The sequence below is a fragment of the Aythya fuligula genome, chromosome 1 (assembly GCF_009819795.1).
Source record: "Aythya fuligula isolate bAytFul2 chromosome 1, bAytFul2.pri, whole genome shotgun sequence".
Classification (NCBI taxonomy): Eukaryota; Metazoa; Chordata; class Aves; order Anseriformes; family Anatidae; genus Aythya; species Aythya fuligula.
This window is the reverse complement of record NC_045559.1, coordinates 76845761-76860986: the sequence shown is the minus strand read 5'-3', so window position 1 is coordinate 76860986 and position 15226 is coordinate 76845761. Positions and strand designations below refer to the sequence as shown.

At 35.9% G+C, this 15226-nt stretch overlaps 1 protein-coding gene across 16 annotated transcripts in view; it reads left to right on the top strand.

Moving 5' to 3' along the window:
* C2CD5 (C2 calcium dependent domain containing 5) overlaps window positions 1-15226 on the top strand; it is a 66174-nt gene that overhangs the window by 24419 nt on the left and 26529 nt on the right. For 10 of the 16 annotated variants that reach the window (XM_032208197.1, XM_032208200.1, XM_032208194.1 and 7 more), the window contains 3 exons: window positions 99-207; window positions 1956-2021; window positions 14388-14502. In XM_032208197.1, coding sequence (XP_032064088.1) covers window positions 99-207; window positions 1956-2021; window positions 14388-14502 — 290 coding nt within the window. The remainder of the gene's footprint in view (window positions 1-98; window positions 208-1955; window positions 2022-14387; window positions 14503-15226) is intronic. The other 6 variants (XM_032208208.1, XM_032208207.1, XM_032208204.1 and 3 more) reach the window with 1 other exon arrangement.

The following is a 15226-nucleotide window of genomic DNA, read 5'->3' as shown; positions in this document are numbered from 1 at the left end:
CATGTTTATTGGCATCCAGCAGTGGTTGATAAGCACTTGATATGCTTATGCATATAGGTTGATATGTTTTGTTTTATTTTTTTTTTTACTCATAACAGGAATTTCCGTTTTTTACCTTGACGGCCTTTCCACCAGGCTTCCTTGTCCATGTTGGAGGTGTTGTCAGTGCGCGTTCTGTGAAGCTCTTGGATCGCATTCACAATCCTGGTATGTTGACACAAATCTTGCCCAAGTCCAATTGCAATACTTATAATCTTTGAAACTCTATAGAATACCAGTATTATTATAGATGCAGATCTCTTCTAACAGTGTATATTAAAAGCAATAATTTAAGCATGAACAATTATAGTCATTCAGAGGGTATGTCTTCAGTGAGAAATCTCTCAGCAAGTTAATGAAATTATAAAGTACTTTGAATCCAGTAACTTTACCAAGAACTGTCTCTGAATTGTTGAGGGTTTAATTAATTTTTGTCTACTTCCAAATATTTAAACAGTTGTCCATTCAAATGAAAATCAAATTCAATGCTTGAAATGTTTTCTAACTTTCAGCTCCTTGCAAATCTTAAGGACTAATTGCAACAGTTTAGCTCAATATGTGTTTTTTTTTTAACCTCAGGTGATAACACCTTTACAGTGTTGTTTCTGTTCTTACTTAAAAACATATACATAACAATCCTTTAATATTTTAATTTATTATTTACAAGGGAACTCCAATAATAGAAAGTGTATTTTGCATGTCCTAGTTCTGAAATCAGAATTAAGTGGCTGCTGACTCTGTTATATTCATCGAGACAAGCAGAGATACTATTTAAAAAGCAGGAGTTAACAAGTGCGTTTAAAATGCAGACAGATGAGAGACAAAAATAGCACTGATAGTGGTTTTGCATGCACTGGCCAGGAGTAATAAAACAAAATTTGTGCAAATGCATCTTAAAAAAAAAAAAAATAATTCTTTTTATTTCCTATTTTCTTTTTATTGCTCTAAGGCAAGTAATTCTTGAAGCAGGTAGATTGTTACTGCAGTAAACTGACAGCATAAAATAAAATCACAGACTTAATTTGTATTCGAGAAAACTACGTCAGGGTTTTTTTTTTTAAAGCATCTCAGTACATACCACTGTTCTTTTTTTCCTGTTTTTAAGATGTTATTTATAAAAATGTAGAGAAAATTAAGATAAATGTCAACATATAATTTGTGTCCTTTTTTTGCCACAAAGTTGTCATAGACTTCTGTATTTTTGACACAATACAGATCACTTACATGAAATTTGCTATGTGATAAATTTAAGACAAAATGGAAAAAAAAATTGTTTATGCTCAGGAGTTTTCCAAAATGATATCTTCCATTATGTACTCTTATTTCTTGCCTACTGAGTGAAAGCAGGATGAGAAATAATAGAAGTAGAGATGCATATTTGCACAATTAAGTGACATTTTGCATTTTTTTTGTGGGATTTATAGATTGCTCCTGACAAGTGAATGTAAGATGCATGATACTTCTAACTCATTGTATTTCAAAACAATGAAAACTAAAAAAGGAGAATAAAGGGACATAGCGATGGAGGGGAAGGTGAAGTAGTAAGAAAAAAAATCTTATGCAGTGATGGTCATACTAAGCATTTGAATCAAGTTTGTAAAGTATTAAAGGACTCATATAAGCTGGCAAGTGAATATGCAGGAAAATATAGAAGAGGAAAGAACAATAAAAGAGGTTGTTTGAGAACATAATGATTACACAATAATTGCTGTATGCTGTACACTTTGATCACGCCTAGTGCTAGATTGCTATAGCATGCTCCTTTTTTCCCTTTCTATTTCAGCCTCTTATTAACTCTGCTGTCTGTGTCTTTCCAGTTCCTGTGGAGTGGTGTTGTCAATTGTGTTCTTGTTGGTAGTTTTTTTTCACTATTCTGCTCCTATAACTGATCTACTAATTTGCTGTTTTGAACTCAGCCTTTGTCGGAATTATGGGTAACACAAGATCATACAAACTGCTAGACTGGAATAGTTTCAATGCAGGTATTTTACTAGTCATTTGGTACTACATACGCTGACAGAAATTATGGCAGCTCAGTGAAGTTCTTAGAAATGCTCTAGGATATTCATTAGGTTAATGCTTCAAATTTAAATCTGTTTAAGCATCAAATTCCACAATGTATTACTTTTTAATGTTGTTAAAGGCTTTTTTTAAAATTGCAAAACATCGTTTTAGTAAAAAATAGCATTACTAAGATTATAATAATATCTGAAAAGCTGAATACTCATGTTCTTAGCTTTCAGCCAAGTGTTTGGAAAACAAGTAAGTTAGAGAAAGAGAACGGGTTTGGGTTCTGATTTATATAGTTGGAATCATGTCAGGTGTGATTTTTTTTTTTTTTTTTTTTTTTGCATGAGCTTGAAATTTCTTCAACAATGGCTGTACTTCTGTCTGTTTCAGGAAATCAATGAATATGTTTATTGTAAATTTTAGAGATAAATAGACTGAGTGAGTGAAAAATAGACAAAATTTACTAAGAGGACAAGCTGCTTAAAGAGGATGGTATATAGTCCAGAATTTGTTGGTTCATAATTCCTGTATTGTAAAATGCATTTAGCTTGCAGGCCTTACAACATAATTATTGGAATTTCTAAAATCACTTCAAAACTTAATGTCAAAAAAGCCCCACTGTTCTATTTCTTTTATGTGCAGTTTTAGGAATCAAAATGTGTACAGCTGCAGAGAAAATGGAAGAGCTGATGGTACAGTTTGCATAAAAGCTGTATAGAATACTGGTCTCTTCTGGCAAGAAATGAGGATCATTCTCCCCACTGTTTTTCTTTGGAAACAAAATACTTTGGAAGAAGCAGAGGCATAACTTCTCTCTATGTAGTGTCAAAGTCAGCAGAGCTTGCCAAATAGTAAAGTTTTTAAAGCTGACACAGCAAAAGGGTAGAAAGCTGACCTCTGTGTTTTTTTCTTCTCAGAATCAAACTTGCCTTGCTGTTACTGCACTGTTGCAGTATGTATATCACATGCTTTTGGAAATTATCTGCAGTCATACTTTAAACTTTGGTTTACTTTGGTATAATATCTGTATACATTTTTCATCTTATAAACAGTTCAATTACAGTTAGTATGTGAAACAGCTTATTTTTGTGTCCTTGTTCCTTGCCACATTACATGTTCTGGAAAATTAGAACTGAGAGTTCATTTTATAAATTTGTCTGTTCTCAAACAGTCTTTTGAACTGAATTTTAATTTCCATATGCAAATAACATTATGGAATTTCCAGATTTATTATTGGTGTATCAAAGCCTGATCTAAAGTGTTTAAAGGTGTAGAAATTTCACATCTTTTATGCTACCTTGAAAAGTTTGAATTAGTTGTTGCTTCTTTGATATAGTGTTTAGGGGGATGTTACGATGGAAAAACTTACGAGAATAATGGAGTAACTGAGTTGTTCAGACACTTTCTAGCCTACGTTAAGCTAGGCTAGAAAGTGATCCAGAAATGTAAGCCTTTGAAGCTAAGGGAAAGCTAGTCTTGAATTCATTTCTTGATGAATTATCCAAAACAGCAGTCTAAATTGTTTAGAGATAACAGAAAAGAGAAGGCATATGTCTGTTACATGCATTTTATACCTTGAAGTGGTGATTATACAAGAATTTTGGATTAGAGAGGCCTAAATCAAAGTCTAATTTTAGAGTTCATACCTCTCTTAAGAACTGTCAGCATTTCTGTTGCCTTGAACATGGGTCAGCAGTGCTCTGCTGGCAGTCTTGATTTATCGTACTGGTCAGGGACTGAGCAGGTCATGCCTCATATTCCTGGAAGTATGTTTTCTTTTCATTCATTGGTGTGTTGCTGAACAAGAAGGGAGGAAAAAGGCAATAGATCAGGTGTTGTATATCAAGGTTGGATGTGGTGCTTAGGGACATGTTTTAGTGGGTGATATTGGTGGTAGGAGGAACGGTTGGAGGTCTTTTCCAACTGTTACGAATCTATATGTGCAATGGATAATGAGTTTTGTAGTAGAGCTTAGGTTACATGCATTAATCCCGTCTTAGATTGAAATAAAGAATGTGCTATGTAAATCTGCTACTACTGAGAAATCACTGCAGGAGATTTCTGTTCATCTCCCCCCTTCTAGAGCTCGCTTACTTGCTCTGTTGTTGCTTGCTAATACTTGGCCTGAAGGAGAGCAGAGAGTTTTTTTTTTTTTTTTTTTAAATACAGATTAAGAAAAACATTACTACATGTTTACATTGCATTCCTTTCAGCAAGAATGCAACCAACAACCACAAGTAGGCTAAAATTACTTTCCTTTTTCTAAGTGTTCAGACTTCATTTAAGCTTGTCAGGTAACTTGTGTACAGACACTGAAGAATATGGAAGGATATTCCCTTTTTCTTTTTCTTTTTTTTTATTTTTTAAATGAGGCTTTTTTGTGTAAGATACAACAACAGTATCTGATGGTGAAAAGTTGCGGAGATTTGAGAATGCATTAAAATCAAATGTGGAAGTACAGGCTGATTGTTGGATGAAGGGAAAAAAACCTACCTAAACATCTGGGAATTGTATATAGTTCAGTGACATAATTGTTTAAATGTTTGTAAAGATTTCAAAAGATGATGATCAAGATGAACCTGCAAAGTAGAAGTAGAGAGGTAAGGGCACAAATTCTTAGAAAAGAGGGCACATAATACAATGGAAGAAATCCTGTGGTGCTGTCACTGGAACAGGGTGCTGAAGATACACTGTAAATATAAAAATGTGGAAGGAAACCTGAGTCCACAAGACGTTGTTACTTTCTCATCAAAGTTAAATGTAAAGAAGGAAGGCTTCTTAGCAAGTAAGAGGTACTCACTGAATAGAGACCCTTTTTGCATACAACTGTTTCATAGACTAACATACTCAGTGTGCTTAAATCCATTTTTAACCTCCTCATTCAGGGAGCTGCTCTAACAGTGCTTCTTTGGCTCCAGTAGTCAGAAACATGGAAGGAGAAAAAATGTTTAATAAAATTCCCAAGGATCTCCTGAGTGGTTTGTGTGTTATTCCAGACTTGCTGTTGGAGTGTGAAATTCTCCAGAATGATAGTTTTGTGTGGGGGGAAATGTAAGAGGAAAGCCTGAAAACATTTTGGTTCCGAAACTGAATGCTTTTCTTTACAGAAAGACAAACATACGGTGAATGTGCAAATTACATTTCATACTGCTGCTTTCTGGGACGTAAATGTGGCATACTTATAGAATCATAGAATCATAGAATATCCTGAGTTGGAAGGGACCCTTAAGGATCATCAAGTCCAACTCTTGACACCGCACAGGTCTACCCAAAAGTTCAGACCATGTGCCTAAGTGCACAGTCCAATCTCTTCTTAAATTCAGACAGGCTCGGTGCAGTGACCACTTCCCTGGGGAGCCTGTTCCAGTGTGCAACCACCCTCTCTGTGAAGAACCCCCTCCTGATGTCAAGCCTAAATTTCCCCTGCCTCAGCTTAACCCCGTTCCCGCGGGTACTTGAAAGAATGCAGTAGAAAATGTCAGAATGTTTCTGTTAGTGTGTAATACGGCTGCTGTTAGAACAAGCAGGCAAGACAGAATGTTCAGCTTGACCTCTAGCTGTTTCCAGAAGAATCTCCAGATTGACTTACACGTCATGATATGATAATGGACAAGGCGGATGTCAGAAGGTTTTCTGAACAGGAGGAGGAGTAGTAAAAGCTACATGATACCTGAATGGATCTTTAGCTTTTCACAGTTTATTAGTATGTCTATTAGTATATGATGTTTTTCAGTACTACTTTCCTCTACTTTTTTGCAAACATTTCAGAGGAGTGAGTAATTCCAAATATTTTTATAGTTAATGTGAATGGTTTTTGAATGCTCTTTTGAAGTAGGTATACCCTTAACTTACCCTTAAATTAATGAAATAATTTTTGGGGGGGATTGTGTGTTATTTTTCATTTAGAGAGTTTTGAGTAGATTCAAACTGAACAAAGTAACTGAACAAAGGCTGATCATTGTCAGTGTAGAATTTGTCTTTGAGCTTTTAGTGTGCACTTGCAGCCCAGAAGGCCAACTGTATCCTGGGCTGCATCAACAGAGGTTTGCCTGCAGGCGAGGGAGTGGGTCCCCTCCAGGTCCCCTCTACTCTGTCCTTGTGAGGCCCCACTTGGAGTGCTGCATCCAGGTCTGGGGCCCCCAACACCACAAAGATGTGGTCATGTTAGAGTGGGTCCACAGGAGGGCTGTGAAGATATCAGGGGGCTGAAGCACCTCTCGTATGAAAAAAGTCTGAGAGGGCTGGGGATGTTCAGCCTGGGAAAGAGAAGGCTATGGGGAGACCTCATTGCAGCCTTCCAGTACTTTCAGAGGATTTACACGTGTGAGTTTTTACACATGCAGATAGTGTTATAGGACAAGGAGGAATGGTTTTAAACTAAAAGAGAGGAGATTTAGAGTAGATCGTAGGAGGAAATGTTCCACTCAGAGGGTGGTGAGGCACTGGAAACAGGTTGCCCCGAGAAGCTTTGTATGCCGTGTCCCTAGGGGTATTCAAGGCCAAATTAGATGGGGCTTTGGACAGCCTTATCAAGTGGGAGGCCTCCTTACCCATTGTGGTGGGGTTGTAACAAGATGGTCTTTAAGGTCCCTTCCAACCCAAGCCATTTTACTGATTTTTATTTGCAGAAATATTTTTAGTGGTTTTTGTAAGTTCTGAGATTTTGCCTCTATTAGTGGGGTCTCGAGGTCCTGAACTTGCTCCAAAAGTAACTGTAGGAAAGACTCACTGGATGTAGAAATTTAGAGATGGCTCTTCTGCTAGCTTGTCTTTAAAATCAAACAAAAAAAATGGTTGTGAGTGTATAGAAATGATGTATGCACAGGTTCTGTGTATGTAATGCATAAAAGCATGAGGAATGTAAACAAGGAATGGGAAATGCAGAGACAGTATTCCTGCCAAATAATGTAATCTTGTTTCTACAATTGTACAGTGAGGTAGATTGCATGGCAGTCAACAAGAAAGCGGCAATCCTGTCTGTGAACAGCTGTGTTTGTTGAGAGATTAATATTTTTGTTTGAAACTCTGTATTTTTCTTCCAATGATTGTTAGATACAGTAATATTCTTGCTTAATTTAAGGTTCCAAATAGTTAGGCTTGTTTAAAACTTTAGAACATACCTGTAGGTCAGTTTGTGATACTAGTTGTAAAATAGGCAGCCTTGTTTTAAAAACCCTTGACTTGTTACAGCTGAGTAACGAGCTCAGCTAATCTCCAGCTTTGGGTAGTAGTTTCTTTATTACCTATCAGCTTGTCAAAATGGCAGACTTTGCAATTGTTAGTATAGTAGGAACAGTTAAAACATTCCTATATCATACTTAATGTCCCATTCATTTTGTTATCAGAAGAACCTTATGCACAATTATAAGGACTTCACCATTATAGGAAGAATGACTGATTGAGATAATAACTAAAAACTAGAGTGACAGACAGAAGCCTGGCTCACTAATTTTCCAGAGACAAAATAATTCTGGTATTAACATTTTATTATGTCTGGGCAACTAAAGAAGTATACTATAGTGCTAAGGAAATATGGTGAGGATGATTTTTTTTTTCTAAATAGTTTAATTTTAGGTTTAATTTTTAATATGTATATATAACAACATTTTTTAAATCTTCAAATGCAGCATATTTTGTCAGTTCATTTTAGTTGTTACATGATGATTTTCTTTCATTGTAAACCAAATTATTATTGCCATGTTGGTGGTATTACAGATTTTTTTTTTTAAATGATGCTATTTTGTAGCTTGTGTTACTGCTATCAAACCTCCACCTGCAATTTAAAGGAGGAGTTAAAAGGCCGTGTCACCATCATGGATGCTGGTAGTATTTTTCAGCAGATTTGGTTGAACCAGTTTATGGAAAACTGTTTCCTCAAAGACTATGTGCAATGTCTAGAAAAGTTTAAATTGTGCTGTGGTCTGTCCAAGTGGTTCTTGCTTGCTTATTCCTGATACCAATCATAGATACTTTGCAGTGCGTGACTGATAGACAAAGTGTAGAACAATGGGGGCTTGGCTTTTGTCATTGTGAAAATCCAGGTACTTAATTTTTTCTCATGTGGGACATTGTTTAGATTTACAAGGTTGAATTAGCGTAGGTTACACACTAGTTCATATAAAATATTTGTATTTTGTGATGTCATTTGTGAGATTTAGAAGATGCTAACCTTCAGGTATCTGAGTGCTTCACCCATTACAAGGATTATTTGTTTGAGATTAGGAACGTGTTAAGAATGTCTCAAGGCTTGGTGTTAGGGATGTCAGCAATGTGAGGTTGCTTATGATCATAAGGCTGAGAGAGTTAGCTCTTTGGAAGTTAAGGCAGGATTCCAAGTGCCAAACTTCTGAAGTATGATTTGTATCATTGTTTTTTAGGGGTATGACAATTAAAACATCTTGATTCATTTTAGAATTCCTGGATGGAAGCGTAATTCTATACATTCCTTTCTGAATTACAAATATATTCACCCTTATCAGAGAAACAGGAATTACAGAGACACTTATTTCTGTTTTCTAGTTAAAGCAACTTCTCTTTTTTTTTTTTTTTTTTTTTTCTTACAAAAGAAAAAAACGTGTTCTCCAGTCTTCTAGCAATAATGTAGGGGGTTTTAATGGAATTTGGAGTATAAGAAAATTCAGGAGTTGTGGGAATGTAAGAAAGTGAAACGCTGTTCTTTCCTCATCTAGAGGTGTATCTTGGTATAAAACACTCCAACAGTGAGTTGTCACTAAAAGCAGTGATCCTACTTTTCTGCACAATTTCTGCCATGTGGTCCTGCAGTCTTCTGGTGATCATGTGCTTGCAGAGTGAGTCACTTTGCCTGACTAACCTGATAGAAGACAAGCCATGCAAATGAATGGTTGTGTTCGATCAGCCAGCTGAAATACTGGCTGTAAATGCATCCTGTAAATGCATGAAGGCTGGATGCGATTCTAATCCTTGATCTTAATGCTGCATCTTCAATAATTGAAGAACTTCCTCAACATCACCGTTTATACCTGCTTTTCTTCTCATTCAGCAGGTTGGGCTTGAGAAATGAGAGAGGTGCTTTCTGACCTCATTTCATAGGTTGGCAGGAAAGCACTCACAGTACTATTCTCTAGCCTGGATGTTTTGTCTGTAGGAGTAAGTGTACCATTTCTCTTTGGCATTTATGCACTGATTTTTGCTTTTCTGGTCTATTTTAGTTTCTATTTGATACATCACAGTAATTGATTTCCTTCAGTTTCTATATCATAATAAAAGTTCTTCATTTTCACATCTTTTGGTCTTAAACATAGGGAGCAATTTAAAGAGGGGAAAAAAGGTGTTGGAGTGCCATTGAGAATCTTTTTTAAGTTGTAGATTAGTCTTGGTGTTTTGTAGGATTACTTATTTGCTACCCAGGTTGTATGTTTAAAATTTACTGACAAGAGGCTTTTTGTACACCTACTGTTAAATATTTTAAAGAGGTGATAAATACTGTTATCTATGGGATGACCAGAGAGGTTCAAATTAGACTTGTAGGTCAGGGAGCTTCTACACAAAGGAGTCTCTTAAATAATAAATAAATAACATAAAATAAAAATAAATAAACACCTCTCTTCCCACAACAAAACCAACCCACACCCAGAAAACAAAACAAGCAAACAAAAAAAACATTCGCTCCTGTATAAGCAGACTAATAGGTTTTAATAGAAACGGGTTTAGAATGAAGGAATAAGGAAGCTCAGTTTGCAGTATAAAAGCATGGTAACTATGCCCATTCCTGCAACTTTGAGGATGTTAAGAATGAGGCCCAGGATGTCTCAGGATTCAGCTTTAATACAGTAACTCTTGAGTACAATCTGTGTAATTCAGAAATCGTTCTTCTTAGTTTTTCTTCAAGTTTTAAAAAATCTGTAGGGACCTTGCCTAGTGCAGATTATGGCTAAATCTTGAAAGACCTTGAAGGAGGACCTCTAGGAAATAACTTTGGAAAGATGCAGGTGTTTTCTGATTTGGAGGAAGCAAGTATGCCAGGTGAAAGAGGTTGGCTGTATTGTTAACAGGACAACATGCTGTCTAATAGAAGTCAACCTTATATTTTGATGGCAAGAAATAAGGTGGCTTAGGGAACTGGCCAAAAGAAACACCTGGGGCACCAAATAAATGCAATGTTTGTAACTACTGGAGTTGTTTAATAACGTAAGTTTGGAAGGTTTCAGCTGAAGGAGCTTGGAGTTGGCACAATTTTTATAGAGTACTGTACTGTTCACAGCATTGTTTCTCAAGTCTTCAACTCCAGAAACAGTAGAGTTTGCTTCCACTTTGTTATAAATACGCCAATTTTTAAATGTTAATGAAAGTAGGTTTAATATTCAGTCTTTAGTTTCCAACAAAAGGCGTATATTAGCAGTGTAATTTTTGCAGACTCTTTTGCTTGGAGGTTAGATAAACCTTGCTATAAACTTCTTGATAGATTTGCTAGAAAAGCTTGTGATTGAGTGCTATGTATGCTTGCCTTTTTGCTTCCACCTAGAATCCAGGGCCATTACTTTCTGTAACCATTTCAGTGAGCTGCCATAGTTTTCAGTCTGTACTGTCACCTGATCCAAGCATGCGCCAAAATACCCACCGTTTCTGGCTACTGTCTGCTGAATCTGCTTTGCAAACCCTTAGTTCTTAAGCTTTTGCCATAGCAAAAAACAGCAACAGACACTCTTATGGAGTGTACTGGACACATGCCATCCTGCTTCCCTAACTCCTCTAATTGTTTATGTAGATCCTTAGCTTTACTAAACTTGTAAATGCTACAGTGGCATCCCCATGTGAAATTGTGTGGCTCGTGTCAGAAAAAGGCTGCTTGTGAAAATATTTGTCAGAAGAATATGAATGCTACACATTGCACTGCATTCAGTGTTTTGTATCAATTTATTACTGCAATGTCATGGTGTTTGATCTTAATTGTAGACAATCATTTTGTATTTTAATATTCAAAGGTAAGTTCATGTAAACTGTGTGTGAATGTACAGTATTAATATATAAACATACTGATTCACATTTGGCCTCTGGAAGTGAAAAAATAGTGACTCAGTTAAATGTCTTAAAGGAGACTGAGTCCTCTGCTTACAAGCATTTGTTTATGCATGACTACAATATAAATTTTGAACTTGCACAATGAGAATTTGTTGGATTTTTTGAAAGATATTGGGTCTGATCTTGTGAACATTTGAAGACAATGGCTGGAAAATGGTTATCTTTAATAAGAATGAAAATGATCAATTATATTACTGTAGTTCAATAATTTTGTTACTTCTGATGTTGAACAGATTTCCAGTAAAGGGTTAAATGTTACCTGAGCAAGGCATAGTGTTGAGCAACCTCACAACAATATGATATGATTCCATTATGATAAGTCATCCTCGTAGATAGGCTAGGTGAGAAAATTGCGTTAACTCTTAGGAACTTGTTCCTAAACTTTGATTTAAATGATAAATTTCTTGTGGAGGAAAGTTTACATGTTTTCAATAGAATTTGGGACCCGTCACTTCTATCTCTGCCATTTCTGATCCCATTAAGCATATCTGTTCCATTTCAACACTTCATTCTCTTTCAGTTTTTCCTGTCAGACCACGTTCTTTTTTGGTGTCATCTTCTGGCTTGTAATCTTATTCTTTATTCCACAGCACTTTCCCTGTTCATCCCCAGTTGCTTCACCTGTTGCTCACTTTCAACTCCTTCGTCATAACATCATTTCCTTTGCACTTTTTGTCATAGGAAGGTCATTAGCAGTATTTGCCAAATGGTACCTAATGGTGTGAAGAGAAAACATGATATAATATAAAACAGTTTTCCTTTGCTTAAGTCTCTATTTATGTCTGGAAAAAAGATTGCAAGACTCCTGTTACATCTCCATTTTAGGTTTTTCTGTGAAGTGCAAATATTTGTGTGGCTGTTCCATCCATGATTGTAGCCACCAGCCTGTGGTCAAGTCTAACTGAGCAAGAATTGTTTAGTATAGTCAGTATACTTCTTTTCCTACTACTTACACCTTTCTCTTATAGACAGAAACACACATCAATAAACAAACTTCTTGTCTGTGACTGGATGGGGAAGGAAAATTTTCTCCTGAGATCCATGTGTCTTCCACCATGAAGAGTTAGTGACAATATTTACAGAATCTGCTTGTGGTCTCACATCTTCCATGCAGCTCCCTGTTTTATCAGACCTTGTAGGTTTTGCCTTAAAATGGGTTTCCAAAGTTCCTCTGTGCACTAGCACTAGTACCATCAGCTGGTTGCAGCAAGGACAGTCTCTGTTCTGACTCAGAGATGCACATGCAAAAGACAACATTTTTGTCTCCTGCTTTCCTTTGTGTACCACAAATTGTTCGCCTAGCTGAGCTTGGGAACTCAAACGCTGTGATGTGATGGGCTACTTCCGCATGATTCTCAGCTCTTAAAAGCTGAAAAGTTTGAGACCTCAATAGCAAGTACCCCAACCGTCTGAGTCAGGATTACTGTATATATAACCTTGAGCATTTGATTTTTCCCAGTTGGCAAAAGTCCTTTCAGCAGTGGTTTTGCTTTGAGGAACAGCAAAGTATAGTGCCTAGAGATTCTGCTAGGAATATATTGAAACCTGGTGAAGGTGAACTCACCTATAATGGAACATGATACAGTTCATGAAAATGCTTAGTCTGTTTTGTGTTGTGGTGTGTATGTTTCTGTCTCAGCTCTTAGGAGGGTTTTCCACAATCATCAATGCGTTTTTTTGTTCTTAAAGCCAAGTTTGGATAAACCTGATTCCGCACACTGAAGTTTGCTCTTAGTACAATGCTATGAGTACACATGTATTAACATGTAAAGTTACATATGGTTGAATATACAAACCTCTCTGCTTTTTTAATTATTAGAAAATGTTCACTAGTTTATTTTAGAAGCTGAAAGTCCAGTTCCATATCAAAAACTGAGGTAAATTCATGGATGAATACGTATTGCTGTACAATACTTCTGCTTCAGTAAATTTCAAAGTATCTGTATATCTACATCTTCCATTTTTGTTTGCATGTTGTCAGAGAACTTAGTGTATGATATGTGATTATCATACACTATACTTAGAAACATTCCTAATAGTAACAAAGTGCAAAAGTGGTTCCCAATGAATCTCAGACTTTGGCATTGATATTTTAAATAATGATTTAGCAAGGAGATCTCAAGGGCTGGATGTATCCATGCAAAATTGAGTTGATCTCAGAGAAAATGTACATGAATCCATCTGTTCAGATCCCTTTGCAGCATCTGAGTGCCTACTGTTTATTACTGTTTTTCCTCTTATTTTATGTATGAACAATTACCATAGTTCTTAACTAAGTTCATTCATATACATAAGCCATTTTGAAAGAAGAAACACTTCACAAACTCCAGTTTTAAGCTATTGTACCTGTTTACTTACGTGTAAAAATTCACAGGAGGAGAGCTTTAGTTCTCGGAAACTTACTGCTGAATGACTTACTCTAGTAGCGCTTTTCTTTGCGTTTTTAATACAGTTTTCAGGAAAAGCAGCTAGGATGTATTTTAAGATATGCTTCAAAGACAATAAGGTAATTACATAAAAACTCCATTTTGGGGAAAAAAACAAAAAAGTATAGTCACCAGGATACTGAACCAAAAAATGAATAAATTGGTGAATGTCAGCATACATCTTGGACTTCTTAATGTTGTTAATTTAGAAATGTTGTTAATTTAGAAGTAGTTGCAAATAAGTATGGTTTCTATAAGTTAGAAGTACTGAAATGAGCCACAGAACACTGTGTGTTTGACTAGCGATATAATCTTGAACAAATATTTTAAAAATCTGATGAGCAGGACTTCAGATTGCAGTAGCAAAAACTGCTCAGGTTATTTTAAAGATGTCAGATGTACACTTATGTAAAATATTATTACTATAAATACCGTTTCATTACTGCTGCTAGTAGTTTTTCCATATTACAGAAGGTCTGTGATGCAAATAACATTCTCCTCATACGTTGTTGGAAACTGACAGTCTGATCTTAGAGTAGGTAAAGATTGGAACCATGTCTACAATACTTCGATGTCGGTTGTCATATGGACAACAAGAACACAGTAACTTGTCAGAACCAGTTCCATGGATGATTTAAAAAACAAAACAAAACAAAACAAAAAAAAAAGGAAAAAAATTAATGAAACTGTCCTGTTGGTGTTTGCTCAATACTTGAAGTGTGACAGCTAGTAAATAGAAAGTTGTCAGATAAAATGCTTGAATATAAAAAATTCAAACTTACAGATTAATTGCATGAAACTTTATGTTGACGGAGTGCAGAATAGTGAACTGATTTATGCTTTGTCTTTCAGATGAACCAGAGACACGAGATGCATGGTGGGCAGAAATCAGACAAGAAATAAAATCCCATGCCAAGGCATTGGGTTGTCATGCTGTAGTGGGCTACAGTGAATCAACTAGCATTTGGTAAATCATGATGATGATTTGATTTTCAAAATGCCACAGAAAATTTGTTTCTTCTGCAGTGGATTACAAATGATAAGCTATTTCAACACCGTTGTTGTTACTGTCTAGCATGCAGACTTTGAAGAGTTTGTTGAATTAATGTAGATATTGGTATTGTGCTTAAAAAGCTAAACAAGTTGTCAGATTTTCTTTTTGTTAAGAGGTGTTTTTTGTTTTTTTACTGGATTTTCATTTGTGCTCTAATAAGCATTTTATTGTTCTACTTTCTTTCCTTTTTTTTTTTTTTTGAAACCTGCATGTTTGTTTTTGTAGTAACAATTTATCTATGAAATTTTCTAAACTTAATCTACCTAAACACTTAAGACTGTTCCTAAAAGTATGTGTATTGCAGTTTCAGTATTGGATTAAAACTGGCAGACTGGTACTTAAATGGTTAACTTCAAACTTAAGACACAAGCTCTTTACTAAGAATGTATTAATTGTACATTAAATGCAAATGTGCTGCCTGATGGATCAAGATAGATTGGTACTTCAGGTGTCAATTTTGGCTTTCTAGAAAATGCATGTCGTTATTTTTCTCAGAATGCTACAGTACTGTTCAACATGTTAAGCTGCAGCTCTGCAGTAGTCATTCTGAAGCACAGGGTTAGGAAGCGATTAAGTTCCCCAGACCTGCATCCAACTCAAGGCAAAATTCCAGTGTCTTGCTGTATTCCCCTTGGCA